We start from the raw sequence: 15315 nt of genomic DNA, 5'->3' as shown, positions 1-15315 counted from the left end.
AATGTACTAGAAGTTTATGGCTTGAATTTCTGGATGAGAAATTATCATCTTTGCCCATTCTTTTCTTGGTGTGTGTGGTGTATGCACATATGCGCACATGTATGTATGAGTGTGCTCACCTGTGCGGATGCATGTGAAGGTCAGATGCTCAGCTGATCTTTGCCTCTAAAACAAAACAAAGCCAAAATTGGAGCTGTGAGAGAGTGGTCTCAGTCAGTAAAGTGCTTGTCTTTGTAGACCTATAAACCCAGAGCCAACGGGACAGCAACAGGACCCTGGGCTCACTTGACGCCAGCCTACTGGAATCAGTGAGCTCCAGGTTCAGTGAGAGGTCCTTTCTCATAAATGAGGTGGAGAGTCTGCAGAGGTGGCTCAATCATTGAAAGGAAGCACTGCTCTTATAGAGGAACTGAGTTCAGTTCCCAGCACCCACACCCCACTCTGGCAGCTCACAACCTCCTGTAAATCCAGCTTCAAGAGATTCATCATCCTGCACTTGTCTATACACACACACACACACACACACACACACACACACACACACACGTAGAGAGAGAGAGAGAGAGAGAGAGACCTACTCACTTATACAGTCACCGAGTAGTGGGCATTGTTTCATGCCCCTTGTGTTTACTTGTTACCACTAACACTCTTGTGTGCTTCTGATTTTCTCCTGCTTTCAGACACTGTCTTTTCTTTTTACTAGTCGTTTGCTTTCAAAATTGACTCCAGGGGCTGGAGAGATGGCTCAGAGGTTAAGAGCACTGGCTGCTCTTCCAGAGGTCCTGAGTTCAATTCCCAGCAGCCACATGGTGGCTCCCAACCATCTGTAATGAGATCTGGTGCCCTCTTCTGGCCTGCAGTCATACATGTTGTATACATAATAAATAAATAAACCTTTAAAAAAAATTGATTTCAGTTTCTGATTTTGAACCACCAGGATGTTGGTGAGTGTAGACATAATGCCTTTGTGAATATCAATCAAGAAATTGCTGCCTTCTCCCAGAGCTGTGACCTTTATCCAGGTAAGGAAGCACCTACCGGGCCGTGGTGAGGTAGTGGGGCTTGCCTTCTTACCCAGCTGCCCTGCGTCTGGAAGTGGCCAAGGCAACACAGTTGACAGAAGAAACGATATGTGTTCTTCTCCCGGCCAAGGCAGTCTTCAGGTGCACTGCCGGCTGGCTTTCCTTTTATACAAATTGTTCTTAAATTTGGCGTTTTGAGTTGGAGAGAACTGCATCTCGTTTTTAGCCACCCACAGTGGAATCTTCCAGGATAGAGGTGGTTTTCCCTGTGTGTTACAATGGGGGGGAGCTGTGTGAAAAGCTTATGCTTAAGTCAGCATTCCCCATAAAAGGGGGCCGGCTTCTCTCACACTTATACACAGCTCCGTGCATGTGTGTGTGTCATGACCAGACGCGCCACTGTGCACATGTCGTGGTGAGAAGCACCATGGCACTGTCTGCTCACAGAAGCCCCGCTGGAGGGGCATTCCTTTGGGTTCACTCTGGCCTTCCTCTAAGTTACACATTTCTCTTTAGTTTACAACAAAGATGGGAAGTTTTAAACTGGGCATGGTGGCACACACCTGCAATCACACCAGTCGGGAAACGGAAGCAGGGGGATCGGAAGTTCTAGGCCAATGTTTGCTATGTATAGAATTCAAGGCTGGCTTGGGACACATAAGACCCTGTCTGGCGGGGGGGGGGGGGGGATCAAACCAAGTACAGCATATGGCTCAATATGGTCGAACACATGCTTCCCTAAACATCTGAGCTGCAAGGAGGACAGAGAAGAGAGGAAGAAAGTGACTGTCTCATGGGCCACCTTCCCTTAACCCTGCTCTGGCTACCCCTCACCTTGTGAGATGTTGGGCTTCGGTGTGTGTGAGACAGGAGCCAGGCTAGACTGCTCTTTGGGTGGACCCACTGACTTTAAATCTGCTTTTCCAGGAGAAGATTTGTCACTCCCGGGAGGAGATTTGTCACACCCACCTCCTGAGAATTGCCCCGGATGCCCCAGAAGCATACCTGCGAACAGCGGGGACCTGACAGAGGCACTCGATCATGCTATCAGAAAGCTTAACACACAAAATAACCACCCTTTCTTTTTCAAGATTGACATGGTGAAAAAAGCAACATCACAGGTCTGTGAACAGTTACAAAGGTGGAGGGAGGTCGTAGCCTATGCTTGGTCGGTTGCTGATTTGACCCCTGGTCTTGGTTCTGGTTGAGGAAACTATACCTGGTCACAGGATTTGGTGGTTTAAATTCCAAGTCCCAACTCAGCCATGTGCTTGAATGTCTTGGACAAGTATCTTTAAAATTCTCTGTTTGCCAGAAGATGGTAGCGCACGCCTTCAATCCCAGCAGTCGGGAGGCAGAGGCAGGCAGATCTCTGAGTTTGAAGCCAGCCTGGTCTACAGAGCAAGTTCCAGGACAGTTAGGACTACACAGAGAAATTCTATTTCAAAAAACAAAAAACACCGGGCGGTGGTGGCACACGCCTTTAATCCCAGCACTCGGGAGGCAGAGGCAGGCGGATCTCTGTGAGTTCGAGGCCAGCCTGGTCTACAAAGTGAGTTCCAGGAAAGGCACAAAGCTACACAGAGAAACCCTGTCTCGAAAAACCAAAAAAAAAAAAAAAAAAAAAAAAAAAAAAAAAAGCTCTGTTTTCTACCTGTAAATGTCTGGGGTGAAGCTCAAATTAGGTAAAATCACTTCCAAACTCCAAAAGGCTATATAAAACTCTGGAAACCACTATATAATTAGTAAAATCCCAGAGAGGAAAAGCAAAGCTTCTATTTTCTGCCTTTCTAGGCTCTTATCTCATAAGAACATTTAGTGCCAGGTGTTGTGGCACACACCTATCCGAATCCAAGCCCTCAGAAGCTGAGGCAGGAGGATTGCCACAAGCTCTAGGTCAGCTTGGACTACATAGCAAGATCCTGTTTTAAAATACACACACACACACACACACACACACACACACACACACACACACACGCACTAAAAGAGAGAGAAAGAAATGCTAAACCATTTGGACTCATCCAAATGACTGCCCTTCATTCTCACATGGCCACGTTCTTTCTCCCTCCTCTCCCTCTGCTCTGGATGCCCTCATGTCCTACAACTATATCTCTGGGTGCTTAGCTCTTCTTTCACACCCTATCAATAAAGGCTAGTTACCTTCATCTGGGGACAGAGGATCAGCTCTACCATAGCCTCTATCCTTGGTGACTCTGTGTGGTTATTAAAATCTCAGGCTTTGTGGCACCACATGTAAAAAGAGCAGCTGGATTAGAAAAGCCAAAATAAAAAAAGAGAAAAGGAAGGGAGGGAAGAAGGGAGGGAGAGAGGGAGGGAGGGAGGGAGGAAGGAAGGAAGAAAAGCCAAAATCTCTAACAGTGCTGGCAGTCTATGACCGGAATGTGCAAGGACAGATTCCTACTCTAAAGAATCAAGGCTGGCTTTCCTAGATACAAGACTAAAAAAAAAAAAAAAAAAAAAAAAAAAGTAATCAAAATAGAACCAAGCTGTTACAGAATCCAACATGATCTTTGTAATCTCGTAAGAAAATTCTCACTTAAAAGTTCATACTTTTGGCTTAGCAGTTGGATTTCTAGGAATCTGAAACAAGAGACTTCATACACAACCATAGTCATTGTCGTTTCAATTATAAGAGCAAAAAGATGTGGTAAGCTGTCAAACTCTCGGGCCATTGCGATGGCTCCTGTGATAAAGGCACTTCCTACACCCGCCTGACAGCCTGAACTCCATGCCTGGAACTCACATAAAAGTGGAAGGAGAGATCCGATTCCACGGAGTTGCCCTCTGACTTCTACACGCATGCCGTGGCATGCACACACCCACCCCACCCACCACACACACACTAATGATAGCAGGATCCACAATGGGGAAATGGTTAAATGAAGCCTAGGAGATCCCAACAGTGGAGCGTTAGGCAGAAACTTAAAGGCGTCTTTGTAAGGCGTGGTCGATGGGGGAGTGTCTCGTGCTTTAGTATTCAATACAGAGCAGAAGGTAAAAGTGAATCCGCGTTATGCTCCCCCACTGTGCCGTACAGAAAGCAATACTGAAAAGAGATGAATAGGTGTAGTGTTGGTGTGTTCCTGGGGGTGGTTTGTAGGAGTGGTGTCATGGACTATTTATTCTCATCTTTCTAATTTCCTCAGTTTTACGACCAAAAAGGGTAAACAAATGTTATTACGATAACTCTCAACGGATCCTTGCTCTCTGTATGGTGTGTTACTCCTACCCCACAGTGCAGGGCCTCACTGCCTTCACTGTCCCGTGACCCATGCCAGCTCCTTTGAAGGGACTGCTGGTTTATTGCGCTCTTTCTAGTGCCAGCTTTACCTCCCGCCTGACATGTCTGCTGTCCTATGAAATTCCTTCATTCTTAGCGATGTCAGAATTGGGTGTCATGTACTGCGCACCCAAAGCTTGGGGTCTAGGAGGCTGCCCCTCATTCATCCCCCTTCTTCCCCATCCCCTCCCCACCCCTGTGTGTGTGTGTGTGTGTGTGTGTGTGTGTGTGTGTGTGTGTGTGTGAAGGGTGCCAAGGGAACGCTGTGAGATAATACGTGAGCCCAAGGGACCAGGAAGCAGACAACCCTCCAGCTAGCTGCCAAATCTACTAGAATACAGGATGGATTTCATTTGAAAATATCCACTTGATCCTTAGCCTGATTATTCAAAGCAGCCTTTGACGTAGCAGTTTCCAGGCAATCAATTAGCCGTGAGGAACTTGTTGCCATGCACTCTCTTCACAGAGATCTTGCTAAGTTGCTAAAGATGTTTTGTATAGTTTTAAGCTTGCCTAAACTTGCCTCGCTGTTATTTGTTTAGTCCTATTAGAGTGTGCATCCACTCCAAACTGGATTGATAATTGTAAAACCAAGCTCTAAACCACCACCCTTAGTGAGGAAGGTTTCTGCCACTCCCTGTCACTTCCTGTCACTTGCTCTAGCTCCACTGCTGCTGGTCCTGGGGCTGGGTATGGTGTTCCCTGAGGCTGTGGATGGTGTTCTCTGGGGCTGGGGATGGTGTTCCCTGGGGCTGGGGATGGTGTTCCCTGGGGCTGGGGATGGTGTTCCCTGGGGCTGGGGATGGTGCTCCCTGGGGCTGGGGATGGTGTTCCCTGGGGCTGGGGATGGTGCTCCCTGGGGCTGGGGATGTTGTGCCCCATCTCTGCTCAGATGAACAAATGTTGAAAATCTATGTTCACAGTTTTGAGAATGTTCCTTTTAACATAAGTCCTAAGACTGTAAAAGAATTTGTATATATCTAATTTTGAGGGATTTGTTTATTTGTGGTTCTGGGGACCAAACCCAAGGCCTTGGGCTTCTACACTGAACTAACCCCCAAGTCAACTTGTACACACCTGAGACTTTCGATGCAAACTCCCATGTGAGTGTTAAGGAAACCAAATGGAGAGATGGCAGGTAGGTTCAAGAAAGGAGCTGAGGGCAGAGTGGTGGTGGCACGCGCCTTTGATTCCAGCACTCAGGAGGCAGAGGCACATGAATCTCTGTGAGTTTGAGGCCAGCCTGGTCTACATAGTGAGCTCCAGGACAGCCACGGCTACCCAGAGAAACCCTGTCTTGAAAAAAAGGAAAGAAAGAACCATTTAGGAATGAACTCTGTGCTCGGAGAGAAAACTATGGGCAGACTTTTCTGTTTAGACTGCTGCTGATCAGTTCTGTCCCACCAACTGCTCCCCCAAATAACCCCACAGAATTAATACTAAATATAAATGCTCAGTTGATAACTTAGGCTCATTTTTACCTAGCTCTTATAATTTAAACTAACCCATTTCTATTAATCTATGTGCTGCCCTGAGGCTCATTTACCTCATGTACCTACTACCGATCTTGCTCTCTCTGTCTCATGGTATCTCCTCCAGTCTCCTCAGATTCTGCCCTTCTTCCCAGGGTTCTCTCTGCCCTGAAAATTCTGCCTAGCCATTGGCCAGCCAGTTCTTTATTAACCAATTAGAGTAATACATATTCACAGTGAACAAAAGGATTATTCCACAGCATAGGACCTCATAACAAGGGAGCCAGGATCCAGCCCTTGAGGTAGGAGGTCATAAAAAACAATCTGGTCTTGATTCTACCCTTTCCGGCAGGGACCAAATGTGCACTGGACCAGCAGTGGGTGTCTGCATGCCCTCAGTCCTTGCTGGTGTGGACAACTGAGGATGATGTTACTCTGCTTTCTCACAGCACCTGTCTCTGCTTTTTAGCAACATTAAGCCTTGTTCAGACTGGTGCACGCTGTAATTACTTTTCTGAGATACTCAGGTCCCATGTCCATTTTTCAACGTTGGGCTTTATGCTCATGGCAGTATTTATCCTATGTCTCAGTTTTACCCATTTGCCTTTCCACTTAGTTTATTGTGTTAACTTATGATTTTTAACAAACTTTAATAAACAAATAAAAACATCACAAACCAAAATTAACCACACCCAAATAATTAAATGAACTTAGCAAACATAATTGGCATCAAAACAGAAGCTGCGAAGCTTACATTGTTTTACATTTTCAGTATCAACTGTGTTTTATGTACTTACTCATCACCAAAATCAAAAAGTCCATGACAGAATTAACACTAAGAAAACAATTAGCTTTATATCCTCTTTCTTGTTCTCTTTTCTTCTTCTTAGACTATACTCACATGTACATTGATTTATGTGTTTTATTACCTGGGTTCCTCATAGGAAAACGTGATAAATTTCTTGCTGAGAGTGTGGGACCTTGTTTAATATTCATTCCACATGCTACGTCCATGCATTTTCTGGCAAATTTTTTGTTTCATTTTTTTCTTCAGAGCTGAGTAATATTCCAGTGCACATATATATATATACTAAATTTTCATTATCCATTCATCTGTTGATGAACAACTAGATTGATGTCAATTTTTTGCTGTAATGAATAAAACAGCAACAAACCCGAGGGTATAAATGTCTATGGTAGAGTGTGGAGTTCTCTGGGCATAGGCACAGAGTGAAATAGATGGGCTGTATGGTAGTTCTACTTTATTTTATTTTATTTTTTTAAGAATGTTCAAACTGATTTCTTTAACGGCTGTATTAATTTTCATCCCTACCAGCAGCAAATAAGGGTTCATTTCTCTTCGTATCTCTTCACATCATTGGTTGTTGGATTAATTAATGGTAGCCATTCTGAGCGGGGTGAGGTGTTTTCTGAAAGTAGTTTTAATTTGCATTTTCCTGATGGGTAGGGATACTGAACACTTTTTAAAATAGTTATTGGCCATTTGTGTTTCTTTTTTAAAAACTGCCTGTAGGTTTGTTTGCCTATTTGTTGATTGACAGTTTTATTCCCTTGATATTGAACATCTGCCACGCTTTGTAAGTTCTGGATATTGTCTCATGGGCAGCCGGTAAGGATAACCTCAGACGCTGTGAGCTGTGTGTGCCCTGCTGTTTCCTTTGCTGTATGAGACTGTATGTTCACGCAGTCCCATCTGTTGGTTTCTGGGTCTGGTTCCCGTGCTGTTGGTCTGTTTTGTGGCAGTTGTAGCTGTCCCTGTATCTACAGTACATATATTTGAGGTCAAGAGCCACAATACCTTCAACATTGTTCTTGCTCTTCAGGATTGTTTTGGTCGTTCACTCTTTTGGGGTTCCATATGAATTCTTGTATTATTTCTTTTTCTAAACCTGTGAAATATGACATGGGAACTTTTATGGGCATTGCATTAATTATGTATATTAATTTGGGTAGTATAGACATTGTCACGATATTAATTTTGTCTATTCAGGAATATGGACTATTTTTCTATTGTCTAGTGTTTTCTGTAATTTACTTTGCCAATATCTTGACAATGTCACTGTGGAGGTCTTTGACTTCTTTGGTTAGATATATTCCTAAATACTTTTGTTTTCATTTTATTTTTGAAACAGGAGCTCATTATATAGTCCAGGCTGGCCCAGAACTCACTATGTAGACCAGACTGGCCTCAAACTCACAGAGATCTACTTGTCTCTGCTCGCAAGCGCTGAAACTGAAAGCATACACCACTGTGCTAAGCCACTTGCTCTGATTTTTGAGAAATTATTCTCATCATCATCTATCCATTTAAATATTTCCTTTAGGCTTGCTCCCACCCTTTCTCCTAGGAATGCCCCTCCATATCCTGGGTTCTGATGAGTATTTACTCATTAGTCATTTTTTTTTTAATTTTCAAATACATTTGGAATTTATATTGACATACAGTGTTCTCTACTGGGGAAAAAAAACACACAAAGGAATGAACCTGGGCACAGAGGCTTTCAACTTCATGCACTGGAAACCTTGATCAGAAGGCCACTGGTGGTGGTGGTGTGGATGCAGTCTTAAGACCGTCCTGGGCGTGTTGAATTTGTTCCCCCAAGCTCTGAATCAAGTTGAGCCGTCAGCATCAGGAGGCCAGGATGGCGGCTCACACCTATAATCCTAGCACTGGGAAGGTTGAGGCAGAAGGTAGGTGGTTTCGATGACCACTTGTTCCAGGCAACTCTGAGTTATACAATGAGGTTATACCTCAAATAAAAAAATAAAAATTAAAAACTTGGAGAATATAGCTTAATGGTAGATCCCTGACAGGGTCCTAGCACCCATCCCCAGTACAACAAAGATCAAACAATAAAAGCATAAAGAGCTACAGAAGGTTTCAATTGTTTTTTACAAAATGAGATTGTAGTATCAGTGTGTAAGTCCCCTCTTTTTCAGTAAGAGCTGCCCTTCCAGGTCACTACATATAGATGCGTTCTTTTCAGTAGCTTTGTAATGCTCCAAACACACACACACACACACACACACACACACACACACACACACACACGCATTTCAATCCCACAATAAATAATTAGATCACAAAGCTGGGCTATAGACAACTGTTTATAGACAACTTCATGTCGTGATTAAAACCGTTACTAAATACTTAAATGGGAGGGCTGCCGAGATGGCTCAGGGGCTTAGAGAACTGACTGCTCTTACAGAGGACCCGGGTTCAGTTCTCATGACCCACATGGTGGCTCTCAACCCTCTGTAACTGCAGTTTCAGGGTATCTGATGTCCTCTTCTGGGCTCTCAGGACACTGCTGCACCCATACGTTGCACAGATGTATATGCAAGAATACCCACACATATAAAATCAGGATAAATAAATCTCAGGCTGAGCATGGTGGGGCGTGGCTTTAATCCTGGCACTGGAGAGACAGAGGCAGGGAGATTTCAGGGAGTTTGAGGTCAGCCTGGTCTATACAGTGAGTTCCAAGCCAGCCAGGGCTACATAGTGAGACCGTGTCTCAAACAAACAAACAAACAAACAAATAAGTAGTTTAAACATTTAAGAGGAGACACTGCCAGCTGCCGCCATGACAAGCAGCATGTGAAAACGCCAGTAGGCCACAAGTCACGTGGCAAGGGCACTAACAAGTGCTGGTAAGGAACTGCAGGATAATTTTCTGAAGGCCCTGGCCATGAGAGAAGAAGATAATCACAATGGGAAAGTGAGCCCCTGTCCTGGAAACATAACTCGCAAAGAACAGGCTGGCCTCCAAATCACTCACTCAATCTTGCTGAATTAAAGGCTGGATCCACCATCCACCTGCAAGTCTGGATTGACTGCAACTGCTCTCCTTCCCCAAGTCACAAATCCCACACCTACAAAAGAAGAAATTTAGGAAGACATCTCTTCCCCTCCAACCCATGCCCTCTTCCACAGTATACTCAAATTAATTAATTAATTAATTAATTAATGAAAAGTAAAAAAAACACTTAAGAGGTTTCTCAACATTAAAAATACAAGAGAAACAATAGACAATCTAAATATTTTCCTAATTGTGTAATTTAATCTACATAAGAATTTATGGATTCAGTATTTGGCAGCAAGACAGCAAACAATGTTAAAGAAGATATTTTAAGGCTGCATTCCATACCCCAGATTGTATTGTAACTTAAGCCCTGAGTTACTGGTGAGTGCAGTCTGTAGCCTTTGGACATTAAAATTGATATGTGCATATTAAAGTAAACAGTGTAGCCTGCTTTTCTTCTCCTCAGCAAAGGAACTTAGCCCAACTAATATCTAGAAATCTTAGATATGCACACAATCTGAAAGTCTGTATCAGATGTTGGTAGCCTGAGGAGTATGACTATTTAAGATGATCAATATATAATTAAAATTTCAAGGTTCTAACTTTAAACTCATCGGAGTAAAAAAGTATGATTTATTATACAAATCCTTATTAAACACTTGTTTTGTTCTAACTAACTTTACAGGTGGTGAGTGGAATGATATATACTATGGAGTTCATAGCCAGAGAAACTGAGTGTTCCAAGGAGAGCAACACAGAACTGACAGCCAATTGTGAGGCCAAGCCCGCCGGGGTGAGTAGCACTGAGCCTGCGTGATGCTCTAAGAATCACCTGCTCAGGCGCCTCGTGACTAACGGTTTTCCTCTTGGCTTCTGCTTTCCTGATTAGCAAAGTCTCAACTGCAATGCCAACGTGTACCTGAAGCCTTGGGAGAACATAGCGGATGCGACTGTCAAGTGCCAAGAGTTAGATATGGTAGGAACTCATTCAGTTTCGGTCAGCTTGGAGTCAGTTCTGCCTATTCCAAAAAACCGTGTCCGCGTATTGAAAACCCGTCATTACTGAAATACACTGGGGGAGGAGAAGCTGTCTTTTTAAAATAGGAAGAAGTCGGACGTTTCTCTGCTGATCTTGATGTTTATGGCTGGAAAGGAGAACAGGCAACCTGTTGGTCACTTAACTCATTGTCAGTGTTCCCTGGAAGTTCTGGGGCTCCCAGTGAGGAGCCTGCCCCAGCCCCAACACCTTATTAAACTGAGGTGTGCTCTGCATTGTACATTCAAGGACTTCGTGAGAAATGTGTACTCACTCCCCTTCCACAGTTAATGAATCCTAACCTGCACTTTTAAAAGGTCCTCAGGGGTTTCACACACATGATTCAAGTCTGTAAGGCATTACTCTGCATCGTCCTTTTAGGGCTTTAAAGAACGCCCCATGTGACTCACGCTTTGTTAGTTGTCAAAGATGGAACACTAAGATTTGAAATGCGAGCCATGTGGAGGCAGAGGCAAGCATTTCTCTGTGAATTTCTCTTTCGAGGTCTTGAAAGTGAGTTCTAGGATAGCCAGAGCTGTTACACAGAGAAACTCTGTCTCAAAAAAACAAAAAAGAAGGGCCAGGCAGTGGTGGCGCACACCTTTAATCCCAGCACTCAGGAGGCAGAGGCAGGTAGATCTCTGTGAGTTCGAGGCCAGCCTGATCTACAGAGTGAGTTCCAGGAAAGGCACCAAAACTACACTGAGAAACCCTGTCTTGAAAAACCAAAAAAAAAAAAAAATAAATAAATAAATATAAAAAGGATGTTTAGGGTTGGGGATTTAGCTCAGTGGTAGAGTGCTTGCCTAGCAAGCGCAAGGCCCTGGGTTTGGTCCTTAGCTCTGGGCGGGGGGGAGGGGGGGTGATTTGAAATGCTGTGAGGCTCCAGAGTGAATAACATCACGATGTCTCTTGTCCCAGGCTCTGCACAGCAGACTTTTTATACATTTCCACCAGTCCTTGGGACCCTGAGAGGCAGGTGCTGTTATTTTTATTTTGCAGAAAAGTGAAGTTAGTCTGTACAGCATTGAGTGCAGGTCAGATCAGAGCCCTCCATCTCCATCATGAGCCTGATTGCTAGAAGAGCTTGCCTGACTCTGAAGTCCAAAGTTCTTTTACCTCTGAGCATTGGCTTCAACGGCCGCCTTCTCACAGGTGGTGAAGTGGAAGTGGAGAGAGAGCACCCACAGAGCCACACTTTAGTGCAAGTGGCCACCTCTCTTTTTCTCGTTTAGACCCTTGTCACTTGTATACTATCTCTAACACACTGTAAAAAGCCTTCTGACCACGCTTTGTGAGCAAGCCCTGTGGTGGTTCAGCCGACAAAGTGAAGCTGTGAAGGTGCTCGGGCCTTTAAGGATAAGAACAGCAATGTTCTTGTAATAGAAATGGTATCAGTCATCCAACAGTGTACCCGAGCTATCATGTAGTTCAACCACCCACCCAGCTTTTCCAAATGAAGAAAAACTCTTAGCCTTGGATATTGTTAAGAACAATAGTTGGGCAAGGCTGGGGATGTAACTCAATGATGGAGTACTTGCCCAATATGTACAATGGCCCTGAGTTCAATCTTCAGTACCACAAACGAAGTCTACAAATTTTAAGAACAATCAAAAGAGAAACAATATCGTTAATTCATTTCCATAGAAAATTAATATAGTATTTAAAACCCGGCAAAGAATCACCCCATTGCAAACCAAAATGGCATCATCAGGTTCTTAGTCTGCCCTCATGAACAGCATGGTTCTAACATGATATATTCATTTTAATATTTCCCGTTTAGATTACAATGATGAGAAGGCCTCCAGGCTTTTCACCTTTCCGAGTCATCTCAGTACAAGAAACAAAAGCAGGAACAACTGTAAGTCCGCCCTATACTGCCATGGTGCAAGAAGAGCAGAATCCAGAAAATGAACAAAGACCCGCTCACGGGCATGAAAGACAAACAAAGAATAAGGCTGACCATGCCCAAAAGCATGGGCATGACCAAGGCCATTGGCCCCCACAGATTCATGGCCTTGGCCATGGACATCAGAAACAACATGGCCTTGGCCATGGACATCAGAAACAACATGGCCTTGGTCATGGACATCAACTTAAATATGATTTTCTTAAACCCCAAAGGGAAGATGGCTTTGACCATGGACATACAGTGGAACATGGTCATAAGCATGGTCATGGTCATGGCCACGGTAAACACAAAAATGAAGGCAAAAACAAAGGAAAGCACACTGACCAGAGAACAGAGCCTTTGGCAAGCTCTTCTGAAGACAGTACTACATCCTCTGCACAGACCCAAGGGAGGACAGCGGGAACCACCCCTAGACCTCCCCCAGCTCGGCCAAGTATTACCCCTTCTGGCTTCCAGGACTCAGATTTAATTGACAGTGTGGTGGCTACCACACAACCATATGTCGCAGAGATTGATGATTATTTGATCCCTGATATCCATGTACAACCAGATAGCCTTTCCTTTAAGCTGATATCTGACTTTCCAGAAGCAACATTCCACACGTGTCCTGGACGCCCATGGAGGCCAGTTGGTACAAAGGATCTAACCACAGAAATGGGAGACTTTTCTGATTTTGATCTTGCTGACGCTCTTTCTTAGCTTTATACAGCCTGCTAACTCAGAGAGGCAAAGAAAGCACCCAGCTGACATTTCTCCTCCACCATTGTCCCAGAAAACCTGTCCTCTCTCCTTGTCTCAAATAAGTCTCTTCCAACTCACTCTCCCTCCCCTCTACTTCCTCTGCATCTCTCTGTCCATCCTCCTGACTCCTTCTCTCTATGGTTTCTTACTAATAATCCTATGCTCACTTCCTGTCAACTGGTTGCTTGCTCCACCTCTCGACCTATGGTTGACTTTATTTAATCCTGTTTACACTATTTAAGCAGAAAGCTCTTGGGTTAAAGGTGTGTGCTATGGCTGAGTCACACCACAACTAGAAACAGGTTTTTCCAATAAGAAATGAAATCTTGGGGTTCAGAGTGTGATCAAATATCCTGCAACAATATGGCTTTTTGTACCCACTGGTGAGTCCACCAGGCTCCATTGGAAAGTTCCATACCCATGGCCACTGAGACACTCCAGTGGTCATTAGACAGACAGACAGACAGAAAACCTGAACATGAGACATGGGCCTGTAGGGGGGAGGGGCACTGACAAGTATGGGAGGGAAAAAACAGGGTGTGGGGTATGAGAACAACAAAATTATATATGAAAACTTCAAAGAACAATATATATGTGTACATATAGAAATATATATGTATATGTAAATGAATACATATGTATATATAAGTGAAATTGTCAAAGAACAAATTCAGCTTGTTAAAAATATTATTGATCGGGCTGGAGAAATGGCTCAGAGGTTAAGAGCACTAGCTGTTCTTCCACAGGTCCTGAGTTCAATTCCCAGCAACCACATGGTGGCTCACAACCATCTGTAATGAAATCTGGTGCCCTCTTCTGGCATGCAGACACACGTGCAGACAGAACACTGCATGCATAATAAATAAATAAATCTTTAAAAAAAATTATTGATCATAAACAATCAAACACATATAAAAAATGAAAAGTTTTGAAATACTCTAAGAATTACTGGAGCTGGAGAGATGGCTCAGTGGTTAAAAGCACTGGCTGCTCTTCCAGAAGTCCTGAGTTCAATTCCCAGCAACCACATGATAGTTCACAACCATCTCCAGCAGGATATGATACCCTCTTCTGGCATAAAGTTGTACATGCAGACAGAGCTCTCATATACATAAAATTAATTAATAATTAATTTAAAAGAAAAGAATTACCAAAATGTGAAAGAGACAGGAAGTGACCCCACACCACTGAACAAATGATATAAAGGGATTCCTGATTGCAGATTCGCTGCAAACCTTGGATTTAGAAAAAGCAAAATATATACAAAATGCAATAAAGTGATGTGCGGGGTGGGGGTGGGGGTGGGGGGGTGGCTTTTAACAGTTTAACAGCCAGTCTGTAAATGCTGCTGTTTGAATTTACTGGAAGCATCTGGGCCCTGAGTGTTCCTTTCGTTTCAAATATTGTCTACATTTTAAAATAAAGAGCCAATGACATCAGGAAACATTCTCACCTTGTCAACTGGCTTCATCGCTTTGCAAGCGTTGAGCAGAAATGTCAAATTAACAGAGTTTTGCTATACTTACAGAGGCTCCTAAACGCCTGTGAGTACAAGGGCAGACCCTCGGGGGCAGGGGCAGCGCCACCGCCTGGCAGTGAGGCCTAATCTTCACACTCGGCACAATAGCCCCAGCAGCGACCCCGAGTGGAAGGACCAGAAGAATCATGGGATACATGTAACAAGGAAGAATGTCCCTTCATCACTCTGCTCCTGGGCGAAATAAAATTCAGACTTGATGAGTTCATAGTGGTCTCCTTTCAGCCACACCTATCTTGTAGCACATTGTAGCTGTCATCAAAACTTGAGTTAGGCCACAGAAGCTTACCATGCCACTGTGGAACATTCTAAGTCAGACAGGAATCCTTAGATGAACTTCCTTCCCACTGAGACCCCACGGGTGCTAAGTGGAGGGGTGGAGAGTCGAACTTCTGCAGTGTCTAAGGACTCTCTCTTTCTTCTTCACCATGCTCCTGCTCACCAAGCCAGTGCTAGGAATAATT

At 44.0% G+C, this 15315-nt stretch overlaps 1 protein-coding gene across 2 annotated transcripts in view; it reads left to right on the top strand.

Moving 5' to 3' along the window:
• The window catches only part of Kng1 (kininogen 1), a 29926-nt gene extending 14869 nt beyond the window's left edge, over positions 1–15057 (top strand). Inside the window, exons 6-11 of one of the 2 annotated variants that reach the window (XM_028875205.2) lie at positions 938–1022; positions 1950–2143; positions 10311–10418; positions 10515–10601; positions 12445–12522; positions 14843–15057. In XM_028875205.2, the coding sequence (XP_028731038.1) occupies positions 938–1022; positions 1950–2143; positions 10311–10418; positions 10515–10601; positions 12445–12522; positions 14843–14920 (630 nt within the window). In that variant the 3' untranslated portion in view covers positions 14921–15057. Of the gene's footprint in view, positions 1–937; positions 1023–1949; positions 2144–10310; positions 10419–10514; positions 10602–12444; positions 13653–14842 lie in introns of those variants that run through there. The other variant, XM_028875203.2, reaches the window with a different exon arrangement.
• Positions 15058–15315: the final 258 nt, after the last annotated feature.

This window comes from Peromyscus leucopus, chromosome 12, assembly GCF_004664715.2.
Source record: "Peromyscus leucopus breed LL Stock chromosome 12, UCI_PerLeu_2.1, whole genome shotgun sequence".
Taxonomy (NCBI): Eukaryota; Metazoa; Chordata; class Mammalia; order Rodentia; family Cricetidae; genus Peromyscus; species Peromyscus leucopus.
Note: the sequence above shows the minus strand (reverse complement) of the source record. Positions and strands in the feature narration are given on the sequence as shown.